The sequence below is a fragment of the Eucyclogobius newberryi genome, unplaced genomic scaffold (assembly GCF_026437365.1).
Source record: "Eucyclogobius newberryi isolate DKJ021-1_F unplaced genomic scaffold, fEucNew1.0.hap1 SCAF_2, whole genome shotgun sequence".
NCBI classification, from domain to species: domain Eukaryota; kingdom Metazoa; phylum Chordata; class Actinopteri; order Gobiiformes; family Gobiidae; genus Eucyclogobius; species Eucyclogobius newberryi.
Genome location: NW_027315834.1, coordinates 10003623 through 10018936, shown reverse-complemented (window position 1 = coordinate 10018936; position 15314 = coordinate 10003623). Strand labels below are relative to the sequence as shown.

At 41.0% G+C, this 15314-nt stretch overlaps 1 protein-coding gene across 1 annotated transcript in view; it reads right to left on the bottom strand.

Moving 5' to 3' along the window:
* The window catches only part of LOC140366953 (voltage-dependent N-type calcium channel subunit alpha-1B-like), a 197768-nt gene that overhangs the window by 137254 nt on the left and 45200 nt on the right, over positions 1-15314 (bottom strand). Inside the window, exons 4-5 of the mRNA XM_072453216.1 lie at positions 5853-5944; positions 4053-4205 (exon numbers count right to left, since the gene is read on the bottom strand). Coding sequence (XP_072309317.1) covers positions 4053-4205; positions 5853-5944 — 245 coding nt within the window. The remainder of the gene's footprint in view (positions 1-4052; positions 4206-5852; positions 5945-15314) is intronic.

The following is a 15314-nucleotide window of genomic DNA, read 5'->3' as shown; positions in this document are numbered from 1 at the left end:
TTTTTTGTCACATTTAACTTTATTTTGTCTTTCAGAAAGTTAAATTGCATAAAGTTGGTCACAAACTTGAAGAACAGTAGCACGTCAGACAATGGAACTGAAAGAAAATTAAAGATTTCACTGTTATTTGGTCCCAATCTCAATAATCGTGAATAATCGTGTAAAAGTTTTTTCTCACAATGATCGTAGCGCTAACATTCATATTGTCGTGACATCCCTATACAAGAGTAAATGTTACTGCATGTCACATATTCATAATGACACCTAGAAAAACATGGGCCGAGACGTTTTACAAGAAAAATACAAAACGGCTTTCAAACGTCAATAGCGGTCATGGTCCAGTTTAAGCGTTTCCAACAAAAAGGTGAGTGGCTGTAAAAGACTGTCTAATGCTATTTAATATTATTTGAAAAGGATATTGTAGTAGTAGTTCCAGCCAAGTCAGCTCTGGTCGGATTGCTTTAAAACAAACAGACAGATGTCAACGGCTTTGTGTAAAAGCTATCAAACAAGCAGACGAACACATTACTTGTGTTCCCAGCAAATATAACGTGTCTGATTGCACTTCCCAGGACATTTACCGTGTGACGGGGAACATTAGGTTTTAGGTTTATGACTGCATTTGTAGTACTTTTATGCTGGTAATAAACCTGACGTAGGGGAAAACTGCTAGGGCTCCGTCCTTTGTTATCAGACGTGGATTTTACATAAACTGCTCTACTCAGGCCTTCAGAGTCATTTAAAGGTCACAGATTTTGGTTCAAAGCTGATACGTGTCTGTCACCAAAAGACAACAATGCGTGCTACCCTTTTTTACTGCTTTATAACACACTTCTATGTGCTGTGTATTCTACCCACTAAAGTGTTCAGATTAAGCTTTATGTTTGTTTTTAGGCAGCCGCTCGGCCAAACCTACATACTGACCTCTGCTGGAGATTTAAGGCCAATATACTATGGTGTATTGTGTAAATATCGGTCCGATATATCAACCAACCAACCCATATATCTCTAATTGTATCTATCTTCTGTGCTTACTGCATAACTAAAAAGTATATCTGATTCCATTAACTTACCAACACGGCCAAAGAGGTTTTACGATGCCAACATTTAAACTTGTCACTGGATAAACGCTAATTGTACCAATGCATTTGCTTATTCAATACAACGGTGACCTTTTGAAGATAGAGAATGCCTTCTTAATAACACACTGCCACACGGATTCAACTAAGCAAATATGTACAGGCCTCTTATTGGAGAACTGCTACAGGTGATGATCTTTCAGTATTTAAACCCGACTGATGCAGTGAGTGGCTTCTCATTTCTGAAACAACCATGTGGAAAGACGAAAAACCAGTGTGTTTGAGAAGGGTCAAGTCGTTGGCATCGAGCATAGAAAACATCTAAGGAGAAGCAGAAACTAATCTACTACAGATCTGAACCCCAGTGAGAGTGTTTGGGACGAGCTGGAGAAGACTTTGTGCAGTGGTCACTCTCTACGTCATCAATATAAGATCGTGATGAAAAAATTAATGCAACACTTGATGGACATACATCTTTTGACATTGCAGATTGAAAACTGTGCTACAGCGAATGCAAAGCTAACGGCGCGCTAACCAAATATTAGAGCGCGTGACCTTTACTTGGTACGGCAGTGCAAACACAGGAAATGTCAATAATGATAACTAAAAATGGATTGTACAGATCACTTTTCCCCCTTTTGTCAGGACAGTTTAAGATCATACATGATAAACGCGCCAGATTGTAGCCGGGGGTTCATCTCCATCCGTTGTCTCACGTTCACTCTACAACTCTCTCATTCACACACCAGCATACATCAACACTGAAGGCAAAATGGGTGAAGCGTCTTGCCCAAGGACACAATAACCGGCCGCCTGTGGCACCTGACATTCCAGCGGCCTCCCATCCAAGAAATACCCAAGCCCTTTCTTGCTTAGCTTCCAAGATCAGACAAGATCGGGCATTGACACATTGGTAAGGCAACCATGACTGAGCCTTTAAACAGGTTTATCTAATACTGTGACACATGACCCTAAGCCCATAGTACTGTCAGTTACACCTCTTCTAAACACAGCCTTGGATTCCCCAGGGCACAGGACATTACATCACCTATCCCGATTACAAACCTGCTGCACAGAGCCCATTCACACCTCACACACGTGGATGATTGCTCCCGCATCCTGCAGAGTGCGGCGAGAAGAGGAGACGGACCACGTTATTAACACTATCCGAGGCTGCCGTGGCTCCATCAGTGGATTAGAACGACAGATCTGCAGCAGCCTGACAGACCAAACCCAGGGCACACTGTTCACCAGAGCCAGTTGTGTGGAATTACTGTCAAAGCACACATGTGGTGAGGCTGATAATGGAGACAGAAGAAAGAACAGCTCTCTGAACGATAAAATATATCAAATTTTTTACCCTACTACATTATTTCTGTTTAGTGTTTTTTTAAGTGCACAATAAATCAAGTTGCATTAAGAATATGGATGTTAGGTGCAAAATTAAGTATTTTTAGTTCAATCGAGCATCCAAAAAATAGACCTAAATGTAAATAAAGTATTTGTGTCTGGCTTTATTTTGTCTCTCAGAAACATACATTTCGTAAAGACGGTCACAAACGTGAGGAACAGTAACATGTCCTGATGGTGCCATCGGCTTGTCTCCATGGAGATAAGTTTAATGCCATATTGTGGACCATTGCAGGCAAAGCAATAACATCAGTTTGGCCTAATGTAACTAGTAAAGCAACGTTGAGTACCCGGTAAGACTGTGTTATGTTACTGAATACTGCACTTAATTACAAATGTACTGGGACCAAATCCATACTTAAAGGAATAATAGAGGATTATTTTGCCAATTTGAGAACTCAAGCGACTGTTAGTCCCTTTTTTAAAATGTGCATGTGCACACTCACCCCCCATCCTCCTGTTCTTTCCAAGAGGCCGCCTACCATCAGACCTTGTGCGGAAGCACGCAACAGCCCCGCTGCTACACGTGCGTTTGTTTATTGGCGCAATGGATCGCATCGCATCTCTCCTCTGCGCAGATATCCGTCTCTTCTGAGCTTGAACACTTTCTTTCTCTGTCATCATTTTGTGAACTCGCTAAACACACACCGGCATATCAACCATGCATGCGCAGCCAGGGAAACGTGCTGCTATCCTGGGAACGATGTGGGAGAACTACCCGGCTGTCCATGCCACGAGGAAATGAGACTCAGATTGCGTGCCAAAAATCCTCTATTATTCAAGTTTTTACTTATACTTATTCAAGTACAAGTAAAAAGTAATTACACAGAGCACTAGTTACAAGCTACTTACAACATGATTTCAGTATACATTTAGATCGTACAAAACGTGTAGTTTAAAGCGGACTGAAGTTCTAAACATCTTCTGCATAGTCTTTAAGCTCTGGTCAATCAGAACAGGGGATTTAGCGATGTTTGTTTGTAGGTTTAGAGCAGACTCATTACAAGTACAAGTATTCATTTAAAAATCAATTACAGTGCCGTGAGTATTTGTAATTAGTTACTTTCCACCCCTGCTGAATGTCTCTCTTTTCTCCCACACTTCCATTGAAGGAATAAGAATCTGTGACATTTGTGCTGTAATTTAGTCTCTTCTAGAATCATTAACTGATGTAACAGTGACTAGTGGACAGTATTATGGCGATTTCATTTCAAAGTTGGGCAGTTCGAATGGAAGATTTCTGCGTGATCCTGACCTGTGTGCATTCATGTGCTTTTGGTCCGATGCAGGGAAAACACAGTTTAATGTTGACTTATCTTGCAATTTATCTAATTTGTTGTGCACTCTCTTTTGGCTCAAACACCCCTGATGTCACAACTCTGGCTGTTCGTGCTCCTTCCAGAATTCAAAAAACCAAGTGTGTATCCGACGTCACATTATCTAACTAATAACCTTGTCTCTGTGTCTGTTAGTCGGTTCAAATAGCTATAAAAGAGGACTGACTTCAACGATTTTCAAATCTTTTGGTCCAGAGGAAAAACCAGACCCACAGGCTGGACTCACCGGTGAGGATATTGAAGCAGGTGAAGTGGAACTTGCCCATGTAGAACTCCACTCCGATGATGGCGAACATAACGATGGCGAAGAAGAGCAGCAAGCCAATCTGCAGCAGGGGAACCATGGCCTTCATGATGGACTTCAGCACCACCTGGAGGCCTGGGTGAGAAACACAGGAATCATACAAATCATGATACTAGCCTGATCAACTTTTCTTTCTTTTTTTAAAAAGAAATATTATTTGACAGGAAATGTGTAGCATGAAAGGGGAAGAGATAGACGTATAGACAGTCTGCAAAAATCGAGGGCTGGTTGCATGTGCAACTCTCACTGGGTAGCTTTTACATTTTTTAAAAATTAAAATGTGTTTATTTCGACGGCACAGTGCCTGATACACATGCTGTAAACACACCGGATTGTAGCCACGGTCTAATTGCCATCTGTTGATCCCCATTCACTCTCACAAGAGATCAGGTGTTGACAAGTTAGTGTGGCCTGGTACGTTAATAAATTAATCGCTAAAATGTCATAAATCCAAATGGACAAAACAACTACAGTGGTCGTTTCTACTGCACTTGCTATTGGACAAACCAATTATGAGAAAGGATTTTAAAAGGCTGAATATAACAGACGAATTAACAGTTTAATCTTCTAAATGAGATTTCTACAGTTAAAGGTATCACATTTTGTGTGACAGGTGAACTTCAAGCAGAGAGAATAGCAGAGCAGAAAGTACACAGCCCTGTGGAGTTCCTCTGCCGATGGTCTGAGTGCCCAAGATATTCCTCCCCAGTCGTCATCGCCACAGGCCTGTAGATGTTAAGTCCTGTGGTCCGGGTTTTCTTGGGGACAGGAACAACGTGTACGACTTGAAGCAGGCTGGGTCAGGCAGGGGCCAGTACGCCTGCACAATGTCTCGGAGGTTCAGTCTCTTAAAAAGCCTGTTTACATCCTTTCTATGGATTGTGGGAGGAAGGGGGTGGTCCAAGGCTTGGCTGGAGAGTAACTTGCCTAGAGGAAGGCACATCACCTGCTCACTGCTTGTCTTCATGGAGATTATGTGTAACGTTTTGCGCAAAGAAATTACATTTCCACAGTAAATTGATTCAGCTGTTATTTTGTACTTTTTCCCCTAATCTCAGTCATGTTTTAGACTTGATTTAGCCCTTATCTAAACCTGCTTTCCCTCCTTTCCCACCGCACTACATTTCCCATGAGGCCCTGGGGTGCTGTCCACTCTGCTCTGCTCCGATTGGTGGGTTCTCCTGTGTGCCTTTGGATGTTCAGATCCAGGTCAGTGAGCCGGACCTTCAGAAGGAGCCTCGGGCGTGTGATTTTAAATTCTGCCTCGGCGCTGGAGCTAAAGTGATTCTCCAGCTGAGAGTCCACGTCAGCTCCGTTACCTCGACAACTGATGTGACATAACAGGAACGCAAAAACACAGGGCCTAAACACGCGCTTTGACACCTGCAATTTCACTCTCACCTGCAGACGTCGTGTTACTAGGCTGTTTTGTGAAGTCGGTCGGAAGTTGCAGTGACACATCGGGTTCACGGGGCATTTCAGGATTTTATGTCAAATTGTGTCAAACTTAATGAGAGCAAAGAAATAAAGCTCACGTCTCATTTCCAAATCAGGCACCTCGGCTTTTCTACTTGAATTTAGCAGATTGTCTAGTCGTCCCAATGGCCACCTTGTCTCTAATACCCCCCCTTTTTTTTGTATATGTCAAAGCGTCTTTGGGTCATTGAAAAGCGCTATATAAATAAAAGGTATTATTATTATAGTATCAAGTCTGGTACTCACTGGGTATTCCTGAGACGAGCTTGAGCGGCCGCAGCACTCGCACTGCTCTGAGCGTGCGCAGGTCAAAGTCCGAGCCCACTGTCGCCAGGATTCTGAAAAAAAAAAGTATCAAGATTCAGATTTATCTTCTTAGCTTATCTCACTGTCGCCATTAGACTCTCATTTTGGCCAGTACCGGTAAGCAGCAGTGGTACTTCCAGTCATAATTGAGTAATTATAAAGTGATTGAGTCTTTTTAAACAACTTCGCCGCCATCATCAGTGCTTTCCCTGGACTGTTTATTTATCTTCATGGAGACAACATAATATGCAGCGCTTTAATAATCTCTGTCCAATTTTTTGGAAAATCAGAGAAAGTCATAAAATCTCAAAACACATGGTAATGATGCCTAATCTGCTGCCACAATTTCCTTCTATTTCTCACATATTTTTTAACACTAGAGCAGGTTGTTAAGATCAGTAACACATTTATTTAGTTTAGATGTTATTCCTCTGGAGCACTCTGATGAGTTTAGAAAAGTTAACTCCTTAATTGTAAAAGGGTGATTTAACTTTTGCGATCCAGACCATAAATCTACATACGATTCATTATGTGTAAAGAACGCCCAATGTTGATTAAGTTGCAAAAGCGTGTCCATGTGCAGAAAAGTTTGGATGGAGTAGCTTTACGGAAAAATTTACATAATACAATGTTTATGAACCGCTTCCCCTGCCCCCACCCCCACTCTAAGCTCCTCCCTCTAACACTAGATGACATCACCGTGTAATTTTACCCCTACACAACAACAAACGACAAACAGTCAGCGCACAGGCCGGGCTTAAGTGGTCTTCTGAAAACGCGGCGCTTCAGGGTACGATGCACTCTGCCGCCCAGTCAGGTCAATGCGCAAGAAAAGGAGCAGAGCTTATGCCCAAGACGTGAGAGAGAGCGAGAGAGAGACAGCGAGAGAGAGTGGGAGAGGGAGAAAGAGAGAGAGAGACAAAAGATGGAATAAAATAATCTGATCCAGAATACACCAAGCACAACAAGAGGTTTAAACAGGCTTAAGTGTGGAGGGGAAAGTGCAAAAATTGGATGGTAGATTTGTTCTTTTGCGATGTGTGATGTAGGTGTTCCTGGTCGTTACATACGTATTTATATTATGTTGTTTGTAAAGGTTATGCAAGTCCTTTTCCACATCTCAGCTACATTTAATGAAGTAGGAAAAACTCTACGTAGGAATGAGTAAAAGCATGTGTAATGAGCAAGTGCGGAGCGATGATCTGAAAACTATAAAACATTTGTTTGCAATACTTACCGTACTTTAAATGAGACATGTGCTTTTTGTTATTTGAACTATAACAAAAATAGGTCAGTATTTTACATTTACATTTTGTTCATTGTAAACTAGAATATTGATCTAAAACAGTTTAGTAAAAGAAACAAATCCATTGACGTCGTGTTCAAAACTGCAGATCAGATAGGGGGCTGGTGAAAAGTGACTCAGTTTGATTAACTCAAACAAGCATAAGCATGAATTAATCAAAATACAACTTTGAGTAAACTAATAAAGTAAAATAGATTTAAGCTATTGTAGTGTATTATAGTATTGGTATGCCCTGTGGTGTTTGCATGTTCTCCTTATACCTGTGTAGGCCTTCTTCAGGTGCTTTTGCGACCACTAAAACATGGACAATAGGACGGGGTCAGCACTCAATTCATGTATCTCTATCCTTGCTACTGTAATTGTATTGATTTGTTTCTCCAGCTTAAATATTGAATATCCACAGCTAAAAAAACATGGCTACAGGAAAAACTATAACAGGACCTAACGTTTGTTTACATTCATTAGATCTGAGTGCTGCTTTTGACACTGTTGATCATGGGATCTTCTTACAGAGACTAGAGGACTGGGTCTGCATCACTGGCACTTGCCTAAATTGGTTAAGGTCCTTTCTGGAAGACAGGAAATACTTTGTTAAAATCTGTGACTGTGTCTCAGACCACAAGCCCCTAACCTGTGGGGTGCCCCAAGGGTCAATCTAGGACCCCTTTCCGTTCAACCTCTACATGCTGTCGTTAGGTCAGTTGATATGCAGCGAAAATATGACCTCCGACACTCAGATCTATGTTTCACTGTCGGCAGGTGACTATGGACCAGTGGATTCACTGCATCCATCAGATCAGTGTGTGGATGCAAAACAACTTTCTCCTGCTGAACTCAGACAAGACTGAAGTAATCGGCCCACAGAAGCAAAGAGAAAGTGTTAGCGGTCACCTCCAGAGGCTCTAAAACCTACAAATCAAGTTAGAGATCTGGGAGTGATAATGGACTCAGACTTGAATTTAAACAGCCACGTCAAATCAATAACATCAGCAGCTTTTTACCATCTAAAAAACATTGCCAAAATCAAAAATATAGTGTCAAAACCAGATTTAGAGAGACTTATCCATGCGTTTGTCTCCAGTAGATTAGACTACTGTAACGGCCTGCTCAGTGGCCTCTCCATACGAGTTGTAAAACAGCTACAGAACATCCAGAACGCTGCTGCTCGGGTCCTGACTAGAACCAGGAAGTACCATCACATTAGTCCTGTTCTCAGGTCTCTGCACTGGCTCCTGTGGCTCAGAGAAGAGACTTTAAAGCAGCTCTGCTTGTGTACAAGTCTCTCCATGGCCTAGCACCAAAGTACTTCTCGGACATGTTAGTGCCATATGAACCATCTCGGGCTCTGAGGACCTCAGGGACCGGCCTCCTGCTGGTGCCAGAGTCAGGACTAAACATGGACCGGCCTCCTGCTGGTGCCCAGAGTCAGGACTAAACATGGACCAGCCTCCTGCTGGTGCCAGAGTCAGGACAAAACATGGACCGGCCTCCTGCTGGTGCCAGAGTCAGGACTAAACATGGACCGGCCTCCTGCTGGTGCCAGAGTCAGGACTAAACATGGACCGGCCTCCTGCTGGTGCCCAGAGTCAGGACTAAACATGGACCGGCCTCCTGCTGGTGCCCAGAGTCAGGACTAAACATGGACCGGCTTCCTGCTGGTGCCAGAGTCAGGACTAAACATGGACCGGCCTCCTGCTGGTGCCAGAGTCAGGACTAAACATGGACCGGCCTCCTGCTGGTGCCCAGAGTCAGGACTAAACATGGACCGGCTTCCTGCTGGTGCCAGAGTCAGGACTAAACATGGACCGGCCTCCTGCTGGTGCCAGAGTCAGGACTAAACATGGACCGGCCTCCTGCTGGTGCCCAGAGTCAGGACTAAACATGGACCGGCTTCCTGCTGGTGCCAGAGTCAGGACTAAACATGGGTAAACTGCGTTTCAGTTTTATGCAGCTAAAATTTGGAACAGTCTTCCTGAAGATGTGAGACAGGCTTCTACTCTGACAATGTTCAAATCTATGCTAAAAACAGTTTTGTTTAGCTGTGCATTTGACTGAAATGATTTTCTTTGCACTCTTCTCTTTCATGTCTTAAACTGTTTTGTGATTTCTGTAATTTCTTTGTGATTTGAATGCATTTTTTCCTGCTGTGTGAAGCATTTTGAATTGCCTTGTGTATGAAATGTGCTCAACAAATAAACTTGCCTTGCCTTAATCAACACTTTGAGTATTCTAATTTGTTACTTATTATCTCAGCAATCAGTTTTTAAAATGTAGCTATTACAATTAACAATGTGCTGAACAAAAGAAGTAAACATCACACTGGGGTAATGAGGATTTGTGATTGTTTTTAAATTGGCAGTAATGTTGCGATAAAGTGAGACTTATAAAAACATGCCGCATTCCATTCAACTTCAGAGGTCAGAACTCGGACCTTGGAGAGATGTTTTCTCAGAGTTTCTGTGTTGCAGTTGTATCACGTCATTACAGTTTGTGTACAATGACGACTCATAACAAGCAAAACATATCAGGAAAATGCTCAAATCAGCCAAAATGCAGATTAATTAAAGAGGATTTATAGATGTAACTTAGATTTTACTATATACATTTACGGTTTATAAAGCAACTTATCAAAGCAATCAATCAATACTTCAAACAGGGATGTCACGATTTCAGATGTGAGTGTAACGATTATTGTTATTATTGTTATTTCTTTTTTGCAATTTAGCAATTATTAGCGTCGCGACCAAAACAACAAAAAAATCCTAAATGTTCTTTACTTTTTGTTTTCTTAACACGTCACTGCTCCTCAACATATGATGTCTGAATAATTAACTTATAAAGATGTAAACAGAAAGATAAAAAAAATACTTTTTAAATAAATGTTTTAATGAAAGTCTGAGCAGAAAGGACATTTCTTTTAATTGAACGAAAAAAAGGCTTATTAGGCCCGAGCGCCACAAGCTGGCGAGAGGCCTATTAATCTCGTAAGGCCGTGCGAAGCACTGCTGCAAAAGTGCGCACGTAGTGCGCACGAATTCGAGCGCGAAGCGCTCGCCCACTTCCAAACACTCACTAACGCACTCCTTCACTCACGCACGCCCCGTGCATACTAATTAATAGTAGGAAAATGGAACATTACCGTTGTAAACGGGCGAAGCCCGTGCAAAAGTGCGCACTAAACGAGCACTTTACATTGGGATGACGACCGCGAAGCGGTCGTCATCCCAATATAAAGCACTCATTTGCCCTAAGTATCTCACGAATACGTTCCCCATCTCTTGCATGTTCCGTGCATATAAGCATGTAATGCAAAAATTGAACATTATTACTGTATAGAGGGCCAAAAACACAAAGTGGGCGAAGCCCACTCAAAATTAACGAAAGTACCCGTCAGTGACCAGGGACCCACACCATGAGGTAGGAAAGCGCGAGCGCTTTCCGAAAATGTATAGTTTATGATATTTGAAAAATGGGAAACATTGTTTTCGCATCGGAATATTATTCTTTCTTTCTTCTTCTTCTCGGGACCAACCCCCCTATTTTTCACCCAGTGAACATTGACGAAAAGTCACAAAAATGTTCACACCTCTAAAAATCGTGCCTCTCTACATTCTGGCTATTTCCCTTTTCTAAAATTAAAAAAATTGGCGCGTCAGCGCCCCCAAATGTACCAAAAATGCATTGAGAGATGGGAAATGACCCAAAAAAAATCTGATCGTAGAATCATGAAATTTGGCGCAGAGGTAGATGGTGACAAGAGAAGTAAAAAATATTATTACGGCAACGCCGTCCGCCCAACCAAATGTCGGCCATATTGCTTCAAAAATGGCTAAACATGACTTCGGAGTTTTTCCAAACGTCGTACTTTTACGAACTCCTCCCAGGGCGTTGGCCCTAAAAAGCTGAAATTTGGTGAAAATGCTACTGAGGAGTGGGACATCAAAAGTTATCCAAATTACATTGATACCTCTCACGGTCTCTGTGCGGCGAAGCCGCAAACTGTAGCTAGAATTTCAGAAATCTCCCATATTTAAAATTTCTGCCGTTTGCGCAGATAAAGTCCGAATTGCGTCAAATTAGAATCAGTTGTTAAACTCTTTGCCCTAAACCTACTTGAAGTGAAATAAATTCATTTGGCGCCACAGCGCCCCCTACAGATTTTATATGGAGGTTAAATGTTTAGTTTTGCGAAATTATATGAAATTTGACACACAACTCAATTTTAGCATCCCCATCAAAAAAGTCAATGAGACCCATGTCATAATTGTTATGGCGTTGCCCAACGATGACCGAAACCTTTCATGTTATTCCAATGGGGAAATCGCCAGAACATGTTTACACTTTAGACTTTCACAAACTCCTCCCAGGGCGTCAGCCCTATTAACCTGAAATTTGGTGGGACTCATCTTCAGGGGTGGACCATCAAAAGTTATCCACATTTTTATTCAAAGAGTCACGGTGTCTGTGCGGCAAAGCCGCACATTTTGCCAAGAATTCAAAATAAAATAGCTTTTTGATGGTAAAACAAAGGGGAGAAGATGTGACAGCGTCACAGATTCAGCAGTAGGAGTAATAAAAGGACAATTGGGGCGCGTTAGCGCCCCCTCCTCTTGCGGCGTGGCGGCGGTGTGGCGGCGGCGTGGCGAGGGCCGATCATTGCCGCTTGCGGCTATATTTTTATTTATTTTTTTAAATCGCTTTTATATCAATAGATTTTTTAACTAAATGTTTCATCAAAAAAGATCACAATTATATATTTTTTGTCTCATGTTGTGACCAAAAACACTCACGATTATCGAATAACCTAATTCAGATTGTTCAACCTAAGTCAGATTTATCAACTTTATCCAAATGCAGGGTGCAGCCATGTTGGATTTTTGAAACTCGGATAAACTCTGATCTGAAATGTTGCCTTCAAGTAATCTTCAAGTAGGATTTCAGAGATGCAAAGCTGTTCCAGTGTTGGAACTCAGAAAATCCGATCTCCGAGGGGAACTGGAACGCAGCATTAGCACTCTGGCCCCACAACAAGAAGGTCACGGGTTTGATTCCAAGTTTGCTATCCTTCTGTTTAGGCTAATCATGCTCTACTTTTATTTGAGTAAACATTTCCTCTGTATCCTCTTCATCAGCCCCAAAAAATGCACAATGGGCTAACGCTCCAACTAGTTACTGCACGTTGAACAAGATCCTGATTCAATGCTTGAAAATATTCCAGGTCCAGGATCAAACTCAGAATTCAGACTAGCAATTTTTGCATTTCCGGGTAGGGGAGTGAGGGCCAAGATATGGGTTGTATTTTACAACACCTATTATTATCAACTGTGCCCTTAGGGTAGACTATGAAATGGGAAAAATAGCACAATATGGGATCTTTAAAGTGTCTATGACAGGTTTTTACGATTTTCAAATTTTTACTTTATTTCATGTATTTGTTTTTGTGTTGTACATATAAATCCTAGTTTTACACCACTCGAGTAGGTATTTGAGGAGAAAACGTGGAAAAATCTGTAGATTACAGAAATCACACTTACACTCATTCCAGTCAAAGTTTATGCATAATTTACACAAAAGAAACACATTTTTGACTCTCTAAACATTAATTCAACAAAATAAAGTTGCTCTCATATATTTTTAATTGTAAAGTGAAAAAGATTGTGACATTAAATGAGTTTCTGTCCAGTGTGCAGGGTAATTTCAAAGTGTGATGTCATCAAATACAAACAGGAAGTAATATTATAAACCTAAAAAGATGTGCTATTCTGCGAACACTTAACACAATATATTTATCTTAACTGCATTTTAGTTCAACCTGTCAGAGGTACTTCAACCTTGCATGTATTTGTTAAGCTCTTTATACTCCATATTGACACAAGGAGGGACAATCTCGCTTCATACAGATACAGCCTAGGAAAGCATCAAACATTCCCAGCGTTTTACAGAGCAACAAACGGCCGTCCGACTCGTCCCGTTAAAATGTGGCATTAAAGACGAGCAGGTTCACATGGGAGCACAAGCTTTAATGTGCACGTCGCTGAAGTGACTGAAAACCCTCAGCAAACAAGGACGTGGCTCTGCTCCCCGGCTGCTCCTTTCCCATGGAAACGTAAAAAAGCACATCTGGGGTTTATGGAATTATGGCCCGTACAGAGCGGTCTGCCGGGAGGGGAGCGCTTAGAGCCGTTTATGAATCATAGTTTTGGTACGGCTCGTTTACGTCGTGCGCCCCATCGGATGCGAGGGCTCCGTATGTACACATTCGAAAAGGAAATAATCAAAAGCAGTCTTGCTGTAATAAATGAATACACTTGCAGGTTAATCCTTCATGGAGGTAATTTTGAGTAGGGCTCAAAATTACTATTGTCAATGACAATGGCAATTCAACGACAATTGCAATGCTCATGCAGCCCCATAAAAAGTTCTGTGATAAGTTTCTTCAATACAGCAACAGTTGGCGCTAGTGTTCACACTTCAGGGATGTAATGACCAGCACAGCTAAGTTTATTTAATGTTCAAAACCAGGACTAAGCCAAGACTATTCCAGTCGTGAGACAAATATATGTTTTATTTTTCCTGTGTAGAATGGCCATGAGAAAACAAATGCATAACCTGTTAAATAAACTCTCACAAAATAAATATTTAAATGAATCAAAAATCGAATGTTGCCTTTGGTATATGTATTTTCTTTTTTTTAACTTTCAATACATATTAACATACACATATTAAGCAAAAGACATAAGTCTAAAAAATATGGATGATACACTAACTAGCTAAAAATGTATTTCAAATATGCTGTTTATAGTATTATTATCATTATATATATATATATATATATATATATATATATATATATATATATATATATATATATATATATATTATCATTGATTGATTGATTGATTGATTGATTGATTGACTTATGCATGTATTCATTTATTATTATTATTATTATTTGCGTTCAAGAGAGATAGATGATAGGTATGATAAGATTTTAGATTGGAATTTTCATGTTCCAATGGACAGGGCCACCAGTCGCGTACCGTCAGGCTGCAGCGTAAATATTGTAAAAGTACATTCATATCCGATGGTCCCAAACACGGGGAGACGGTCTAATTTTAGGGCCCAGAGTTGACACTAGCTAAAAAAAGCTGGTGAGTCAGAGCTGAGCCAACACCGTCAATCCAAAAGAGACACAGTGAGAAGTGAATCATCCCCTCAGTACTACAATGGAGAGCTGTTCCATGTGCATGCTCCCTTCTCCGTACCTTCCGTCCATGTAAAAGAGGTAAAACGTGATCGATCTGACTGAGGCGCGATAAATATGATGCTTAGCTGCAAATGGGGCGAAATGATGTTCACGGACGTCTAGTTAGCATTAGCTGTACAACTTCAAAATAGAATCGCAAACAAAATCTGCAAGTACACAAATATTAACACATATTCACACCAACACATTTACTTTCAGTCAAGTCACTCATGTATAAGTCCATGCCCAGCCCATTTAAAGGTACACCATGTACATTTTCTGGTATGTTCCACTGTATGGCAGTTAAAGTCTATATGACAAGGTTTTCATGTTTGTCAGTAGTTTGGTGCGCTTGTCTCTGTGGTGAATACTTGTCATCGTTTTACATCAGTCAAGAGGCAGTTTATAAAGAAAAATCGAACAATAGAAGGGTCGTCTGACAGGAAGCATGAGTTCTACAGCAGAATCCCTCTGTGATGTCATCAAAAAGCGACATTCCATTAGAAATGCAGGCCAGGTATTCTTAGTTGTCAAATCATAACTGCTGTGTAATTTATACAGATTTTGGCCCTTGTTTACAATATGGTTGCCAGGTAACAGTTGTGTAATTACCTCTTTTTGCTGCCCATACTCAACCAGGAAGTACAATTATAAACATCACCAGAATTGTCAAAAATAGACATGTTTAGTAAAATCTTAAATATTAATCCTGCTCACTATGTTTAAGTGAAATGTGTAGTCCAACCCGTCATGTTTTTGTAACTTTAACATGCATTTATTAAATTTATAGGTGTTTTTTGCTGCTTAAAGGGACGTTACGCATTTTTATTCATCCAATAAAGTAAAATGT